This window comes from Bidens hawaiensis, unplaced genomic scaffold, assembly GCF_021521415.1.
Source record: "Bidens hawaiensis isolate Kalapana, Puna unplaced genomic scaffold, B.hawaiensis_p1.1 tig00034169_1, whole genome shotgun sequence".
Lineage (NCBI taxonomy): Eukaryota > Viridiplantae > Streptophyta > Magnoliopsida > Asterales > Asteraceae > Bidens > Bidens hawaiensis.
Window position 1 is genome coordinate 57,000 of NW_027495887.1, and position 19,863 is coordinate 76,862.

Consider the following 19,863-nt stretch of genomic DNA (forward strand, 5'->3'; position numbering starts at 1 on the left):
ATTAAAAACGAATAATGTAAAACAACCCCCGTAATACGGGGGATAAAATCTAGTTTTATATAAAGTACTATGAAATGAATATTTAAAAATGTGACGAGAATCAATCATAAATATTTAAATCGTGCCTAAAGACTATATCTATTTATAAATAGCTTATTAAAATGGTCACTAACTTTATTATAGATGTGTTGTTTTCATCTCCTAATAATTTAGAGTTTGCTTATTCAATTTCTCTTTCCCCTCTTGTAAATTTAAATTCTATCAATAATTAATTTTTATGTTTTAATCTTGAGTAAATTATAATTTATAAAATAGTACAATGCTCATATGATTGGGTTAGTAAGGGTATTAGGGCACACAAAGGAAGCCGAATCTATGTGGAGAACTATCAACCAGTGACGGTATGTCACCTCATATTTAACAAAATCTATTGAGATTTAATCAAATTGGTAGGAGTGAAAAAACGATGAAGATTCAACAAGAATAATGTGTTCCAGCAAATCACAACAACACACAATCATTCATGTTTAGTTTTACGAAATCAAGTCCATGAAACCAAATTCCTTTAAAGATCATATTGATTTGGTTGGGGTGCCTTTGAGATTGAAACTGAGTGTGTGTAACCAAAAGGTGAAACCAAATGGTGCCCCTAACATCCTAAGGTTCAAAATTTTATAACTTTTTAAATCACATATGTGAGGTCAACTCTTTAAAAATATTTTCTTATGTGAGTCAGACCTGAAGCGTCAAAATCAGTATGGGCGGTTGACATCTCATCTTATAAGCCTCATTTGGTTTTTGTGGTAGTTCCAACTTCCAAGCGCTGTTAAAAAAAAAAAGAAGAGTAAAAATATAATATCTATATAGAGTCACATATCGTGATACATTTCAATATCTATAATTCTATAAAGTTCACATATATACACACATTTAACCATGAGAATTGTGTGAAGATTTCAGTAATTAGCTTTTATACAGTAAAAACTCTTCTGAAAAAAATATTGTGCTATTTTTATAATCATGATAATGGTTTCGTGAAAATCATAAATAGTATTTTATTTTTTTATGAGTGTGATACATATTTATATCCGTAAATAACATAAATACATACATAACCATGAGAATCATGAAAAGAGATTATTGTTTTGTAACAACTAACAATGTGAAGATTATATGGAACACATGTTTGTAACAAATGATCTTATCATGAATCTTCAACTCAATGCAGGGTTGGCAATGGAATAATTATTGATAATCTCAGTTTTCTATCCGAATGTAAAATAGACTCATACTCATCAGATATATGATCGGGTATTAGGTATAACTGTTTATTTGTTGATAATAATTACCCATTAAGATTTTCACATACATTTGCTGCTATTTTATATAAGTTTATTAACAAAGATAATTAGTAAATCTTTCTGAGACGTGATACCAACCGTCCATACTAATATTGATGCTCCATACCTGACTCACCTAATAACACCTCAAAAAGGAAACCCATAACATATTGTGAAAAAAATCGTATTGGATCAGGTTTTGAACTTCAAACCAGAATACCCATACCCGTCGCATGGTTGCAGTTTTTCTTAATTCTAATCCTTTTTCTTCTTTTTTTATGAAACAAAAAAGAGTGATCCCACCAAAAACATATTTTACAAACTAACTTTATGCCGGAGCATCCATCCCGTTATATATGTCTACAATGTTTCGGTTTTCGGCCAATTGGAATGGAGGTTGTTTGCAGCTATAACTCAAGGATGAGAAATATAGAAGTTGTTTTCACTGGTAAGTATTATCAGTGCTCATTAGTTACTTGTTTAATTATATCTAATTAATGAGAAGATTTTTATGTTTAATAATATTATAAGTAGATAATGTTATTAAATGAAATTTCAGATCAAGCGTAATAAACTAACACAACACAAGTAATCATTGTTTACAAGATGATTATGAGTAGGTAGAAGCCATAATTATTATATTTTAGAAGTAAGTTCGGAGGGTGTGTTAACCAAATTAAACTAAATTTTAATCAGGTATAATATATACGTGAATATAAAGATGGCACGTGATTTAAGGGAATAATAGTAGTACAGCGACAAAAAACATAATTCATCGTTTTAAGAGAAATCAAACTCAACACACTTTGTACAATTGTTTTAACTACAAAACTGCATTAGTCATATATTTAAACAACATATTTATTTACTTAGCAAAGTTGATAAACAAAATAAAGAAAGTTGGCTCGACGATATTATTTTTCTTTTCTAATGGAAAACTTTCAGTAAACTAGCAAGTAAGGGATGAACAAATGATACACGGTACTATCAGTACCACTATAAAAAAAATTGACCTAACGCAACTTTTAGTTTACAAAAAAAAAAAAACTATATTATGTAAAGTTGCATTAGGTCTAATGCAGTTTCTTTTGTAAAATAAAGGTTGTTTAGGTCAATTTTTTTTATCACTGAAACGAGTATTTCATTACCGCTACTGGTATCAATACAAAGTTTTTAAGAAAATCAATATTAGAAAGTTCGAAATCGGTATTGGTAAATGGTATTTACCGAATTTTTCCTATATTACCAGTACCGAACTGAGCAATTTAGGTACTCATACCAATTTTTTTGGAAATTCCGTATCAGCACTAGTTCAGTATCGAGCTCATCCTGCTAGCAAGGCAATAAATCAAAAAAACAAAAAACGAAACAAATAAAAAAGAGAGGAAAAGAAAACCATTGCAGCAAGAGTAATATGTGTATGGGGGGTTAGAGATGCACACAAAAACCGGTTAACCAGTTTTTAACCGAAAGTCTAACCAGTTAGTAACCAGTCCAATCCTAACCGGTTACTAACTGATCCTAACCGCCGGTTAGTAATCGGTTTATATTGTTGATTTCGAAACCGGTTAACCGATTTTTCTATTGTTATTTTATTAAGAACTTTTTAACCGGTTAGTACCTGACCGGTTAACCGATTTTTATTTTATTAATTTATCAAAATCGGTTAGTACCCGACCCAATTAACCGGTTTAACCAGTTATTTCCCGTAAAAAAAATGGTTAGAAAATTGACCTAATTAACCGACCCAATTAACCGGTCTAACCCCCCATTTGTGCACCTCTATGGGGGGCTATGGCCATCGATCCAGGCCCAAAGTAAATCAGCCTTGTGAGCCATAAGCCTAATAGCCTATAAGCATGCCTGGTCCAAAGCAACAACAACCGGAGTCTGGGTCCAAACTCCCGACTCCCGAGTCACAAATTATTATTATTATTTTTTTAACTAAAAATTTCATTAAAAGAAAACCGAAACCCCTCATACCGAGACGCTAGCAAGGGCCGGCACAACAAACAACTATAATTACACCGCCAAACTTTTCCACCTAGACCAATTTAGATCCAAACATTTCAACCTAATTTTAATTCACAGAAAACTTAACGTCTTAATATCATCTACAATTTTATCGATCATAATCATGGCAGAAGGATATGAGGGACCCGGGGTGTCCCGGGTCACCTTGTTTTTCGTTTAGTATGGTAAATTTTGACGATTTCATTCGAAAATTTATATAGATATTAAGCCCGGTCACCCATGAATATTTTTTTTTTCCAAAAAAACTATTGGTCACCCCTGATTCAATTTATGGTTACTTGCAATCATTTGAGTTTGTTTTAGTTGGATTTTTCTTCTTATCAATGGTTGTGGCTCTGCTTTACAGTAAAAGAATGATTTCGGAAACGTGAAAAAGATTATTAGATAATAATAGTAAGCATTTTTAAATTTTAATCTACGACTCATAGTCTTTAACCAACTAGTTTTTTTTCATATGGGGAGGGTAAAGGTTAAAACAAATAATAGAAAGGAAAAACCTATATGGTCATTTCTTTATTATTTACTTTTCTGAATAGAAACAAAAATTAAGATTTCAATTTTATTTTCTCTCTAATATATTTGTTCGTTTTTTTATTTAGTTTATTGTTTATAAACTTTCATCGTTCTTGTGTTCATAATACATTGATTGTTGAAAAAAAAAAGTAAGCTCTCATACAATTGTGAATGTAAAAACAAAAACTATTCAAACCCTCCACTTAAATTTTTTGGTTTGACCGTTACTTGGCACAATTTTTTTTTATAAAAATTATATGTGTGTGTATGTATGTATATATTAAAAGATTTATATTTATATAAGGGCTTGAGTTTATATAAAGGGTCTAAACATTATCCAAAAAGTCCACATATAAACAAAATAATGGAAATTTCCTAGATCTTTTGGGGAACAAATTATATAAGGCTCATTTTTCTTTTTATATTTGTTGTGGACACTTGAAAACTCGGAGACGACCCTGCACTTGATAAAGGAAGTATTGGGAAGAATTGAAATACTTTCTCAAGAACTAAGTAACTGAAACACTCATACCAGACCCAAACTGAATCACCGATCCAAAAGTTTTAGATCTGTGACTTCGGTCACCCCCATGATTTTACCCAAACTTCGCCACTGATCATAATAGGCTTATTTTTTAAGATTCATCTATTGTGAGTTCTCAAAATACTCCAACAAGCTGCTATAATTATCGATCGCACCATCTTCCTCTTATAGTCAATATATTCAAAACCTTGTCGTGAACCGAAGAAGCATCTATCGGAGGTATATTGCGCCATGTACTAACTCTATTTCAAATCACCGAAGCAACAAAGCAACATGCAAACAAGTGATTAATCTTATATATATGATTATGATTTTTATTAATACCTTTATCAAATATTTTGTTTAAATATACTATAATATATCGAGATTATCGGTATCTTATATATATGTTTTATTCTGCTTTAGTATATATAAATTGAAAACCTTACCCACTCTTAACTATGAAAACCTATTTTGTGGTCTATACTTTGCCACATATGCATACAATCTTGTATGCTTAAGGGTAGTAGTGTCATTTGACTTTTATCTCTTTTGTGTTGCTATACATTTCCAAGGTCCTTACAAGAACATGAATTAAAAACAAAAGGAACCTGAATGTGAATGTGTCAGGATGAACTTTATTTTTTTGTTTTTGTAGTTAGTTGTTTGTTTGAAATATTGCACACCAAAAATTTCATTATTATCATTTAAGAAAATTTATTTGCAGCTCTCCATTCATAATAACATAAAATATATTAATAATTTCTTATAGTATAATATCAAGTTTATATTACTAAAATTATTTAAAATGGGCAAATCGTCTTTGTAACATGTGAAACCGTCTTTATTACTAGTCGTTACTTTGGGTATTAAAAAAATATACAAAAATGCACAAATTGATTTTAGAATATATAGACTTATTTAATATATGTAAACTCATTTAAAAGTATGTAAATTTATTTTTATATATGTAATTTTATTTAAACTTACTTAAAAGTATGTAAACTCATTTAAAAATATGTAAATACAAAAATTATTTATGTAATTTTATTTAGAATATGTAAACGTAGGACTGTAAACGAACCCAACGAACACAAACAAGGTCTTGTTCATGTTAGTTCGTTAAGTAAATAATGTGTTCACGAACGGTTCACAAACACTTACCGAACGAGACTTTATGTTCGTGTTCGTTCATTAAGGAAATTAATGTGTTCACGAACGGTTCACGAGCACAAATAAAATCGGCAGAGCCTAGAGATTGAGACCTATGTATTCATCAATGTGAATAATGAAAGCCTGTAAACGAATCGAATGAACACGAACAAGGGCATGTTCATGTTCGTTCATTTCACTTTAAAAGAACACGGACACTTAATCGAAAAAATATTTATGTACATGTTTGTTTATTTAAAAATGGACATTTGTGTTTGTTTGTTTAAAATCTAAACTAACATAACTGAACAAAGATAAACGAACATGTATGAACAAACGTAAATGAACACAAATATAAACGAACTTAAATGAAAACACTTAAATGAACACAAATTAACAAATATAAAACCTTTAAGCAGATGACCTATCCAGATAATATTTAGTTATTTTCTATTAATATTAATACTTAAATGAACATAAATAAACAAGCATAAACGAACGTTCATAAACATAAATGAACGAACGGAACATGCGTTCATGTTCGTTTGTTTAATTAAACGAACACAATTTTTTTGTTCATGTTCGTTCGTTTATTAAATAAACGAATATAGACTAACTTCCCACCGAACGGTTCACGATAGTTCACTAAACGTTCGTTTCGTTTACATGCCTATGTAAACGTATATGTAATTTTATGTAACTTATTTATGTAAATACAAACATTATTTTATGTAAATGTAAACGTATATGTAATTTTATGTAAATTATTTATGTAAATACAAAAATTATTTATGTAAATTTATTTTTATATATGTAATTTTATTTAGAATATGTAAATTTAGTTTAATATATGTAAAATCATTTAAAAGAATGTAAATTTATTTTAATATATGTAAACTCATTAAAAAAATATGTAAAAATATGACATAACAATACAATTTACTCCACTTCATAAAATTAAGAAATCTATTGACTAGAAGCTAGCCAAATTTGATTGACACATTAGAGTCTTGTGGCCCTACCCAATGGCATTTGAAGAAATTGAAAGTGGAAGAGAGTCAAAGAGTATGATTTACATGTACCGACAAATGAGAGAGAGATGATGTTGAAGAGAAGAAAGAGAGAAAAATAAGTTTTACCATATTACCTTTATATGTACTACAACTAATTTGATAACACATTTAATCAAATAAAAGTACAACACTCAATGTCAATCGTTGATTAAACAAATTTTATGGTCAAGATGAGGTTTCCAAAGTTTCCATAACTTAAGAGGGTTTTTAATATATCCTAACTCTATTCTGCTACAGATATCATATTATTCGAGAAAAATAAATAATTAGGTTTCCTCCTCTTATATATTGTTTATATTTTAATTTTATTTGATCTTTGATAAAAAAAATAGGGGAAAGTGAATACGGTGCTGTTAGCCGTTTAAGCTTGCACGTCAAACCAATCAAAACTACGTAGTTTTGATTAAAACCTCCTTATTTAACTAATATACCTTCCCCTTTTATATAGTAATCTTGAATGTTCAAATCATTTTTTCCCCTTAAGTTTTTCCCAATTCCTACCACAAAATATAACTTAGTTTTCAACCTTTTGGATCAGCTCATGCGCGCAATTGGCTTGCCGTTTTTGGATTTATTTTTCTTTTGAATTTTAATTAATGTATTTACAGTGAGGTTATAGTTCAATAATAAATAAATGAAAAACAGATTTATACAATAAAATCACAAAAACCACATATTGAAAGCTGCAAAATTTTTACTTCTTAAAATCGTATATGAGTGACTTGATTTCTTGGATTATTTTGTTTTATTTTTTCTTTTCAATTTTTAAGTTCCGTATTATTCTCAGTGAACATAATACTTCAATTATAAATAAATGAGAAACAAATTTATTCAATAAAAACATAGAATTCCATCTTGAAAAACCTGCAAAAACTTTCTTTTATTGAAATCACAATAGCCAAATTTGTTTCACCTTTCAAAAAGCATAGTCTGCATAGATGGTCTAGTCCTAAGTCTAAGATATGGAATTTTTGTAAATATGGAAGGGATTGTAAATTAAATAGGGGTTTTTAATCAAAATTACGTAATTTTGATTGGTTTGACACGCAAACTTAAATGGCTAACAGCACCATATTCACTTTCCCTAATAAAATAACTCTTGCTCAAACAATATCCGGTTATCATAATGCGTTGTTTTTACTCTTTTAGGTTAGTTTCACAAGTCGTGATCCGTACAAATTGCTTCTTATTATCATAATGCACAAGGCAAGTCAAATCATGTCTGCCTTAGTTATTCTATTCATTCTCTCAAAAAAAAAAATGTTTCATAAATTTACATAGTTAATTTCTTACATTTTAACATAATGTTTATATATTAAAAATATTTCATTTATTGATTATATTATAATTATTATTATAAAAACTTTGCAGTTATAAAATAAATAGAAAAAGGTTTGGCCAATCTAACATATGTCAATGAGCTTATGAGCTTTAGCTCAACTAGTATCGGGGAAGTGAATATTTGGAATGAAGACGGTAAAGTCTTAAGTTCGAATTCGATCCCAATCCGGTTTTGTCGCAATGGGTCTTTGGGCGGCGGGTTTCCTCGAAACAGGAGATGGTTGACTTGAGCTACCTAGTGATGTCTGTGATTGCGGCATATGGGATCGCTTTTTGTCATTAGGTAGCCGGCCTTTATTCGTTGATCGCTAAAACAACATAATCTATTAACTTGTACTTAAAAAGCATGCTATCCAACTTTAGTACCTCTAGAACCCGTAGAGAAAACCCGTCTTCTTCAATTCGGTGTCGTTACTATTGTCTCACAGAATAATGTAAAAATTATATATTCTCGATGACCTTCTGATCCAATGGCATATAGATGATGGTTAAAGTTTGAGATATTCATATTCTTTGATTTGAAATATGTCTCAATCATGTTTTTATCAAAGTAATTGATTTCCTCCTTAATAACGTTGTTGAGTGAGTTAAATCCAAAACGTCAAAATTAGTAGGAACAGTGTATTTGAGGTAGTTCTAGAAGTTGAGGTAGTTCATCCTAATATAAAACTCACATGTGTATTTGAGGTAGTTCTAGAAGTTGTTAAAAAGATCATCATTTATATCAATACTATTATTATATAGTAAATGTTATTAATATAGCCCTGTTATCTTAGCATTGAAAGAAAATCCTTTTTTCCACATTCTTATCTTTAACCTCTCCCCTTAATATAAATTTGTATTTTGTGTACCCAAATTAGCCCTAGTTTTGTCCTACACTTGTTTGCCACCTCAGTTTTTATGGTTTAAGAAGCAAGCAGCATGCCGTCACAACCCACCACTGAACACAACCCTGTTTCCGACACCAGAATGCTGGTACTTTACTTCAACTCCCATCTCATCAAAACTATGTCGTTTTCAGTTATTTGATTCTTTCTTTGCAGGTTGTTGTGCCCCCTCATCCTTTGATCAAACACTGGCTTTCAGTCCTTAGAAACAAGCAGACACCATCTCCAGTCTTCAGTGAGTTCTAATGCTGTTGTCAAGTTTTTAATAATATTTGCTTTTGCATTCTTGTGTTCTAAAAAATGTGCCATGCAATTGGATTTGGATTCAATTTCTTTCAAAATTTTCTAAATAATATTCTCACTTTATATTATATGCAGAGAATGCTATGGCTGAATTGGGAAGGCTGCTTATGTATGAAGCATCTAGAGATTGGCTGGTATACACCATTCCATATGGCTCTAATTAACCCGTTTAGACTAAACTCAAACCCGTGAATTTCGTGTAAGATTTATATGATTATTTTTGCAGCCTACAATTAAAGGGGAGATTCAGTCCCCACTCGGGCCTGCTACGGTAGAATTCATTGATCCACAGGAGCCTGTAGCGGTTAGTATGAATCGTTATTTACTAATGTAGATGTAATTATAATTAATTAATATTCAAGTTTAGTTTCATATATTTTAGTGCTAAAAATTAAGTCACTTTTGTAGGTTGTTCCTATCTTGAGAGCTGGTCTTGCTCTTGCAGAGCATGCACCATCCATCTTACCAGCAATTAAGACATACCACCTAGGTAATATTAATTACTTTTATTGATGTAGATCATGTAATTACTTAATCCTGTTTTTTTTATTTATTGAATTAAGGTGTTAGCAGAAATGAGGAGACACTTCAACCAACAGTATATCTAAACAAGTAAGAAATATATCCCAACCGGTTCGATATATACTTTTTAGAAGCTATTTTGTGCAATAGGAATTTGCCAAAAGTTGTTGCAAAATCTGTTAATATATTCTGATATTTTTATTTTTCTTATGCAGGTTACCTAAAAAATTTTCTCAAGGAACGCGGGTGTTCATTGTTGATCCTATGCTAGCAACAGGCAAGATTGTTTATATTTATATAACTGAAATATGCACTTTAAGTTAAATTTATTTTTACCGTTGTTTCTTTAGGTGGCACTATAATCACAGCCATTGATCTGATTAAGGAGCGCGGAGTTGACAACCAGAATATCAAAGTGGTACGTATAGAAACAGTTGGTATTCTGTTATAAACAGTTGCAACATTTTAACATTAGATTTCGGGTGTTACTATTAGGTATCTGCTGTGGCCTGCCCCCCAGCGCTCAAAAAGCTGAGCGAAAAGTTTCCAGGGTACAGTATTACTAAATCCCAAAAACCGTTGTGACACTTGATGATACATATTATTAACTTTTGAGTTTGATGTGTTCTTTTTTTTTTAAAAAATAATTTCTTCAGGCTTCATGTGTATGCTGGTGTCATTGATCCGACTCTTACTGACAATGGGTAAGTAATTTCACGACATTATCATTATTAGTCATCAGTCGTGTTATTGAGTTGCTTAAAGCTCGTATTTGAATGGTGGTTTCAGGATGATTATCCCAGGGCTCGGAGATGCAGGAGACCGAAGCTTTGGTACTTAATATCTGGCCAGAGGGGGCCTTTGGTAGGACATGTTTTCTAAGTTGATGGTCGTTGAGTGTTTATGTCAGTTTCGTGTTTTGTTTGTCAAGTAATTGGATTTGAGGAACTTGTGATTCGGGATTTGAAACTTGCTGGCGTGTTTTCAGAAAAGTAATTTTAGTAAATTGGTTGGAATTTTGACCAATCTATATAAAAATTTGTGTTATTCTTGTTATATTTTAAATAAAAATAGATAAACTGGAAAAAAAATATGTCAAGGGGGAAATGGTTCTAACCGATCTACAGCTTAAACCCAGATTAACGAGCAAGAAAAAGAAGGTAAGATAGGTATTTATGATGATTCAATATTAATCGGGAGATGTTACGATTGAGTCTTTACATCTTTGTCCCCGCCAAGTTAAACCGTGATATTACTGATGTCAGTAGACTAGTAGAGTTGCAAAAGAAAAAAGGTTTGAAAGGAACTAGTATTGAAACTAGAGGTGCACAAAATACCTGGAACAGAACCGACCTGGAACTGCCGGAACCGGAAATACCCAGTCAAAACCCGACCCAACCCGGAAAACCCAGTCAAATACCCAACGATACCCAAAACCGGTTCCTACCGACCCGATTTTGACTTTTGTTGACCATACCCAGAACCAGTTCCTACCAAGTTCTAGGTAAAAAAAAAAAAAACCGATTTGTGCACCTCTAATTGAAATCGGTTTGGCAAAACCCGGTTAAGAACTACCACCCCGCCTGTTTGGGTTCAGCTTGTAAACCTATACTTTAAAACCGATTTAAAAGAGTCAAACCCAAAAAGGTTAAAACCAATTTCAAACTCGAACCGGTTCCAACTAGAATCAGTTTGACCAAACCGGAGCCTGTTCCAACTAAAATAGGTTTCAGTTTATGCACTTCTAGATATCAAATCTGCTTATCATATATAAGTAGCACAAATTAACGTATTACATAATAGTATAATAAATAATTTTTTAAACTTTGAAGTTACGAAAAAAGTTGAAATTAATGTAGTATGTTTTTTATATGAGATTGAGATCATAACTTAGGTACAAAAATCCAAGAAATTAAACCATCTTAGATCATAAAAGAGAATCCTAGACATGGTCATTTTGCTGTAAGTTTTACACTTAAGACATCAAGTAGCCTTCAAGCAAGCACGGTATATCAATATCCACTAAAGACAGACCCGCAACTTTGAAAAAACATACTGCAAATAATTTCATAAGTAATTATATAAACAAACATTTATATAAAACAGCGTTGGAAGATAAGAGCTTCAGGCGGCTAATAGGCCACAGCAGGTGTGCTTTTTGAGCAGAGGATTATTTCGTGACAGCAGCATCAGTCCAGCCTCAAAATACCACCACATGTACCTACATAACTAACTAAATGTTAATAAATAAAACAATACAAAACAAGAGTTCACCTATCCTGTTATTCTTGGAAGGGTATTATTGACTTTTCATCAGTAATATAAGTATGTATATGCCAAATATGATCAGCTTTTTCGCGTTTTCACTAAGGAAACTTTTAGGATGGTCGTGTAAAACGAATCAAGATTGATCTTTCAAAACTGACCTTATGAAAGCAGACTTTTAATGAAACTAAAATTGGTCTTATGAAAGTTAACTTCTCTATACTAATGAAACAGACATTGATGATCCAACTGCAGTGAGCCAAAGTTAGAAAACGGGCTTGGCCCGTATAGAATTATGGGCTCTTTTTTTACCTCTGATCATGAAAGGTGGACAGAAAGAGGTGAATGTTGCGGTTGAAGAGTTTGGTGATGCCCTGATTTGTGGATGTTGAATGCACAATTATGGATTCGGGTTTATTGATCCACGCTACCTCATGGAAGTGATGTAGAATTTCAGAGTAATGGTAAAGTCCAACTAGTGATAAGAGACTTGACTTGTATATCTATGGCCCTACATCAACAAGCCGATTGCAGTACTACATCACTTAAGTAAATCTGATGGTTTTATTACCTTTAATATAAAGGTTACATCACTATAAAGTTAGATAACGAAGAGGTAAATACCACAAGAATAGGTTTATTGATTGTTTTGTCCGGAATACGATTAGAATGCAAAAAATAATCATGGAAACACCTCAATAGAATAGTTTTGCTGAAAGAATGAAGAAAACATAGAAAAAAGGGGCTAAAAGTACATGCAGTACTATACACAAAAAGTAGTCTGTGACAACCCAATGGTCCAGTAGTTCTTCTCTAGTTTCAGAGAGAAGTGCATACTAACTACATAGTATAAAATTTTATAATATTACATACGGGTACCTTTTAAATATGATAACTAGTCTAAAACTCTACAATGAAATAGCACAAGCAAGCAAAGAGCTCATATGATTAAAGAACTGCTTGTCAGATGGCTGAGCATATGTGACAAAGTGTAAAGTGCAAGCTGTACTAAAGTGGCAACAACAGATAAGCTGAAGCTATGCACAGCTTCAACTAGCGCTCTAGATGACAAATGAGAAGATGTCAAGATAGATCGAGGCAGATACATTTTTAACTGGAGTTGCATATCTTGGATGGCAGTTGGTTTGATGGTCAGCCTCTGAGTGAAAGATTGTTGGGTTATAACTTATGAAGTCAAATTGTTGATCAACAAAGACCCAGGTGCTTGGTCAGTTTTGGGTGTTTTCACTAAGGCAAATTTTGCGATAGTCATTGTACAGTTTTGGGTGTTTTCACTAAGGCAACTTTTGGGATAGGCATTGTACAAATCACAAATCAAAAGAAAAGTCTTTCAGACTTTAAAAAAGCTAAACTTATAAAAGCTGTCTCTCTAGCTTCATGGAATAGACACATGATTCGACTCTAATAATATAATTTTGTGGTCATATTTTACACACATGCTATACATAAGAGAGATTGACAACCTAGACATTTTTCGTCAACGGTCAACCCAACTGTCCTATTTTAACCTGAATCAAAGAACCGCCCATTTTGACTTTTTAACCAACCCACCCATTTTTCCACCTCTACAAGATCATAGTTGCAAGTTTTAGTAAATGGTATACAATCTTTAGAAAAAAGTGTATAACAGGCTCAAGACCAAACACATGAACAATATCGAAAGACGAGACCAAGAAACCAACATGCACCACGACAAAACATATTTTATTCTACTAAAGTGAAGTCGAAGCTCAAAAAAATGAGTACCTGCTACATGAAGAGTGACTATATATCACTGTAATTACGCCAAACCGCACGAAATTCCTCACGGAACGTATTCAAACGAGCTTTCAGGTTAGGTGTCCGAAGGCTTGCGTGCATGATAGTAGCTGAGAACATATAAAAATAGTGTTATTAACCACCATTGTCTATTACTTTTAAATAAAGTTCATATTATTCATGGAATAAAAGATTGAAATATACCAAGAAGACCAACAGCCAATGCCCACAACAAAGTCAAGAGACCGCAAGAAACAAACCACAGAACAAGACTCACTGAAAAAGAACAAAAGGGTAAATTTTCAAGTTTCTACCAAAATGAAAAGGATAACTGATTACAAATGTGAGAAAGCGTTTCCATACCAGCAGAAAACATCAAAACAAATAGCCAACGAGGCCGTCCACATATATAAATTGCTCTTTTAGAAGAAGGGCGTCCACGAAGAACAGGCCTGCAAGTTGCAGATGGCCATGTAAGAAACATTATCATTTTACAATTAAAAAAGGCAAAAATAAGCTCACATTAGTGGAGGCCTCATTTTGGCAGCTAAATGTGGAGAAAACCGCCTCACAGTTCTGGAAACTTTTTCACTAAATGTGCCTGCAAAGCTATAAAAGCAAGGGGCGTGTTAAAAAGAAGTAAAAATTTCACGAGTAGAGAATCTGCTAAACTGCATCCCGCCTGTGAATTGATTGATTATTTAAGTAACATTCATCAAAAGGTGGATATATGGTCGAAGGATGGTGTGTCATCAAAGTTTCACTTATAAAAAAAATACATGTCACAGGTGACCAAGGAGACGAACAGCTAAAAATTATCATACAGCATATTCATATTATGCTTTGTATATGTATAATGCATTGCTGAGCACATAAAAATGAAAGCATCAGACTATCAGAGCTAATAATTATTATATAACACTTGTATCACCACAAAACATGAATAAGTATATGTATTCATAAGATGCACGCCGATCAAATAGTCGAACTTCAGTGAATTTGGCTCAACTGTGAGATTGAAGAAAACAAAATCCAGGAAATTCTGCTTATAAGTAACAAAAATATTATTGTTTTTTGTAAACTTTTTTGGTGAAAAATTCTACATGGTTCTCTCAAATCAAGGCTGAAGCATAATCTTTACTAAAAGAAAGTGTTTTTATTGTTTGAAATTTAAGTTCTTTTATATCCCCAGTGGATATGTTCATATCTTCATGTAAACTAGATGGTTCTTTACAGACAAATAAGGCCTAGAAAACTTTAGAATCCTACAAAACTGGACAGAGTATATTCAAAGACGTAGTTATTTTATCAACTTTCCATTGAGATTTTCATGATTATATTTCCAGTACATTTTTACTATTTTAAACCGTATTGCTATATATGCATTCCAGAAACATTTCCATGACTATTTAAAACATAATCAGCATAGAAAATAGGCTGAAAAAAGGGGTAATGAATATGTGTATTCAACAACTAAATGTCTACATCTTCATTTACATAGGGAGTTTGTCGTTCCAAATAGATCGATTTCTGCTCTAAGAAAACCTTTTGAAGAGCCAAAGATCTCAAATCAACTTAGGTGCTGTTTGTTTTTCCTCAAAAGCACTTCTGTACCTCTTTTGTCTGCACTGAGAAGAGGACGCGCAGACGTTGGGCTCTGCAGTGTGTTTGTTTTTCCGAAGACGTTTCATTAAAAAACGTCTGCGCGTCCTCTTCTCCTAGAAGCATTGTTCAACCCACTTCTCACCTCTTCTCCTCTTTTTCTTATTTTTTTCATCATTGTTCAAGCATATTTCAAAGCACTTCCAATCAATTAACAATAACAATAACAATGGCTGCAATCAGTTGTAGGTATCTTTCACTAACCTGCACAGCAACACCCATCAATCAACAAGACTCCAATTCAGCCACTTTGCCGACCAAGATAATCTTGCCCAACAAGAAGCCCCGGAAATGGTCCACCGGCGTTGCTCCGGGAGACTACGGCGGACCACCCACCACCAAGCTCCGTAAGTACAGGGCACCGGCGTTGCTCCGGGAGACTACGGCAGACCACCCACCACCATCAAGCTCCATAAGTACTGGGGCGGTGAAAAGGAAGACCCTTTAACCTCCGATGAGTTGATCTGGAACAATGATTTCATGCCTCACATGAACGATTGATCGGAGATTCGAACTCGGACCCGACCATGTCCCCTGTTCAGGTTTTAACTTTTAATCCCAATTCAGTATTATTATTATTATTATTATTATTATTAAGAATTATATTTATATAATAAAAATGACATTTTGATGAGTTACCATGCATTTTGATGATTACCATTAGTTTGTTCGATTCGGTTTGTTTAAAAACACTCTGTTTTATTTTATCAGTTTGCAGACGTTAAAAACAAACAGTCTATTTCTTGCAGATTGCAGAGGTTTGGTCCACCTCTTCTGCTACAGATGCCTGCAGATGTGGTCCGCAGACTGCAGACGTTTTACCTCTTAAAAAATAAACAGCACCTTATTGAATTGATTTGTTGAAAAGTTTAAAATACTCTAGTCATTCTCTTGATTGATGTTGGTATTATATTGTGTGATATTTCAGAATTGTTGTGATCCATAAAAGATTAAGGGATTGTTTGGCTATTTGTGCTGAATCATTAAGAGGCTGACCGATTAAGAGGTAGCCTTTGAATCATTCAGCAAGTTTTCTGAAACTTACCAACTAAGAGGCTAAATGAACCATGCCTCTGCCTGATTCAGAGATAGCCTCTCAATAGAATCATTAAGAGGCTACCAAAAAAGCCCCTAAGAGATTTTATGTGCTATCTTAATTTCATATTATACATGAATATATACAAACACACACATGCTAGACTAAATAAGAAAAGAAAAGAAAATGGATTCCCTTGTTAATCTTCCTAAATACAAACTGTGCTAATCTAAAAACGTCTTTAACATAATAAAAGATGACATCAAAGAATATTTGGAAAAGAGAACAAGAAAAGACCTAAAGCTGATTGCATGTCAATTATCAATATCACATATAACAATACATGTATCATAATAAATCAGGAGTGACGTACCTATCATTTAAGAAAGCTATTGTTAGAGCTGTTGACAAAGCTGCAAAAATTGCAAGTGGTCTCCTAAGAAATCCCAATCCTACACATGAGAATTTTATCATCATAACATTTATAAACAACTTCAAAAATAGCTCAAGCGTGGATCTCTTTTTATCCTTACCAAGAATAAACAGAATCATGAGGAAATAATTTTTCCGATAGCTGCAAAAAACATTAAAAAAAAAAAGCATAGGTCTTTGTGCAAAGTTTACCAAATTTGATTACAAACACAACAAAATTACGTATTAACAAAAAGATATCCAGCCACAAATAAACTCTTGAAAGCAAGAAAATCAAAAGCATCTTACTAAAGCTTCAAGTAACAATAACATTACTTGAGTTACTAAAGTAAGCAACTATCCTATGCAGTCGATATCGCAGATATATATTGGTTAGCGGTCCCTTGGTAAAATATCAGTTAGAATATCGGTACCAATAATATCGGTGATATTGGACCGATATATCACCAATTTTCCTAATGTCAGTTTTTTAACTCCAAATTGTCAATCTTTAGTGTTTCATGTTAGTGTTTTAATCTTAATCATATCCTACTTGCTACGATTGATAGTGTTTTGCAAGTTGCAAAAGGTTAATTAATTTGTTTGTTAATGGTAGGAGGAGAGTATAGTGAATTATTAGTGTTAAATTGTTATATATATGAATTTTACATGATATTAAAATTAGCTATTTTTCTGCATTAAGTGGTTAGCAAGTATCATCAAGTGTGAGCTCCCAGTTTCTTACAAGAGCCAATATACACAATAATCATGTCTCTATAAACTTGAAAACCTAAGTGTTTGGTCCAATTTAAAGCCAGCCCTAATTGGCTTTCATCCGTATTAAAAGTAAGGTTAGAATAGAATGATATTTAGGGTTGTTAATTTAAGTAATAGTAGAGAAGAGGAAGTGAGGAACATACTATTAGAGATTACACTTGAGGCGAGTGTTCCATTTGCTGGAAGAACGAGGGAGGGCGAGGACCACTTCAGTACTTCCTTCAGTGCTTCCGTCGATACCGATCCCCAATCCATTTCCTACTTCTTTGATTTTGAATTTTGATCGATCGCTAAACCAAAATCTGAGGAGGATATTACAGAACAAGACGCAAAGATAAGGGTTGAGTGCGGACCCGGTAACCCGAGTAGAGATGCACAAACCAGTTTTATCGGTTTCTAATTAGTTTCGTTTCGGGTTGAAAGTGGTTTAAGTTTGGGTTTTGATCATTTTCGGCTTAGTTCTCGGTCTATGAATCCAGGTTAGGTTCAGTTTAATACATGTAAAACTGAAATATGGAACATTTTACTCTAAACAGACTCATATTCGGTTATGGCCTATCGATACCGACCCCGCCCAAAAAGACCAAGACCGGTTATATCAGTCTAGTTTTCGGTTTTGATTTCTGTAAATTTTGGGTTCAAGTTAAGTATGGTCTTGTTGCAACCCGAGGCACATCATTATTTGAGCATGATTTTTATCTTTTATTATATTAAGGATGTTAGAATTAGAAAAGGTTAAGAGAGAATATGTATTTTGTACTGTATAGCATAGTAAAATTAAAAGAATTTATGTGTATTCAGGGGCGGATTTACATTAAGCTTAGGGGGTGCATGGGAACCCCCGGGTTTCGAAATTATAATGTAATGCTATATATAAAATCTAGAGTGCATCCCCTTATAAAACTGGAGTGCACCACCCATCCAAAAAACTCTAAGGTAACGTTTGGTACGCAGGAATGACAATAGGAAAGGAATGATTCATTACGTATGAATGAAAAAAGTGGTATTTGGTTGCTCAATGGAATTGAATCATCCATTACACATGGAATCTCATTCCATCAAATCCATTCCTTCCCACCCCCCCTTCTTTTTTTTCATTCCATTCCTTCTTCACCATACTTTCTCAACAACACCATCACCTAACAACCACCACCACCACTACCATCGGCACCACCACCAACTCCGCCGACACCACCACCATCGCCACAGCCACCACCATTTTCGTCGCCGGAGCTACCACCGTTGCCATTGTAGGTTTTTTTTTTTTGGGTTTAAAAAGTATTCACTTTTTTGAGATAGAAGTGTTTTTATTATTTCTATTTCATTTCTACAATTTTTTTAGATACCAAACAATAAAAATTAATAAATGATTTCATTCCTATAGGTTAACCAAACAAGGAAAATGAATGGTAATGATCCATTTCATTCTCTTGTCCATTTCATTCCTTCTTCCATTCCATTCACCCTTCATTCCATTACCTCCAACCAAACATACCCAAAGTGGTGGAGTGGCTAACCCAATGGTTATTAACATTGATGTCAGTTCAATTCTTGTTACAATTTTTTAACTTTTTGTTCGATTCTTGTTACTTCCAATTTTTTAACTTTTTTCCTCCTCTCCAAACTCCAGTTCAGTGTCCATGGTTTGTTTACCAAAACCTTATGCATACACACCTATTATTAATATTGCAAGTTAATATTCTCTGCAAATTGATTTAGTATTTAAAACTAGCTACTTACAATTAAGGGAGCATAGGTAAAATCAAACTCCAGTGTGGTTTTCATTAGTTCTGTAGAGTGAACATATCATCCACTAGACCTATTCTTGTTTCAATTCAATTGTATTTTTAATTTTTGCCTCTCGACAACATAATGATTTTGCTTTTAAATACTATGTTAGATTAGTTATTGATTCCATGATAAAAATTTTGGTAGACCGTTATTTCTTTTATTAACATAATGTTTAAGAGAGACCTTCGGTCAGGGGATAAAACGTTCATTTAATCAGCATTGTAGAAGTTGATGCAAGAGTATGCATTTTAGTATCTATCAATCACCTATAGATATAGATGCACAAATATATAATGAATATTCAGCACAAATAGAATATAGTATAGATGTCACAAATTTGATTGTTGAAATTAAATTTGATTGCTGAAGGATTTAAGCTAAGATTTTGTTATTGTGGTCGTTGAAACTTAAATTTGATTTGTACGTTGTTGTTTGTTAGTGTGGTTGTTGAAGC

General features: G+C 32.8%; 1 protein-coding gene and 1 pseudogene across 2 annotated transcripts; one reads left to right on the forward strand and one right to left on the reverse strand.

Moving 5' to 3' along the window:
- Window positions 1-8,894: 8,894 nt before the first annotated feature.
- On the forward strand, window positions 8,895-10,588 carry LOC143585794 (uracil phosphoribosyltransferase-like). The gene is made up of 11 exons (XM_077067491.1): window positions 8,895-8,951; window positions 9,020-9,098; window positions 9,242-9,300; window positions 9,393-9,470; window positions 9,575-9,656; window positions 9,730-9,778; window positions 9,904-9,965; window positions 10,039-10,106; window positions 10,184-10,239; window positions 10,345-10,392; window positions 10,478-10,588. The coding sequence occupies exons 1-11, from the start codon at window positions 8,898-8,900 to the stop codon at window positions 10,527-10,529; spliced, it is 687 nt and encodes a 228-aa protein (XP_076923606.1). The 5' UTR covers window positions 8,895-8,897; the 3' UTR covers window positions 10,530-10,588.
- A 1,004-nt stretch (window positions 10,589-11,592) lies between these two features.
- Window positions 11,593-17,873, reverse strand: LOC143585795 (PRA1 family protein A1-like; annotated as a pseudogene). The gene is made up of 8 exons (XR_013144601.1): window positions 17,762-17,873; window positions 16,964-17,004; window positions 16,804-16,882; window positions 14,255-14,341; window positions 14,096-14,184; window positions 13,937-14,008; window positions 13,721-13,842; window positions 11,593-11,909 (listed from the first exon to the last, which is right to left on the reverse strand). The product of XR_013144601.1 is annotated as a PRA1 family protein A1-like (transcript).
- Window positions 17,874-19,863: the final 1,990 nt, after the last annotated feature.

What these genes read in the sequence shown, in the direction of transcription:
- LOC143585794 (XM_077067491.1), top strand. Translation starts at nt 8,898, where the DNA reads ATGCCGTCACAACCCACCACTGAACACAACCCTGTTTCCGACACCAGA. An exon ending in AAGCATCTAGAGATTGGCTG is followed by an intron (nt 9,301 to 9,392) that starts GTATACACCATT and finishes TTATTTTTGCAG; the next exon opens with CCTACAATTAAAGGGGAGAT. An exon ending in CCAACAGTATATCTAAACAA is followed by an intron (nt 9,779 to 9,903) that starts GTAAGAAATATA and finishes TTTCTTATGCAG; the next exon opens with GTTACCTAAAAAATTTTCTC.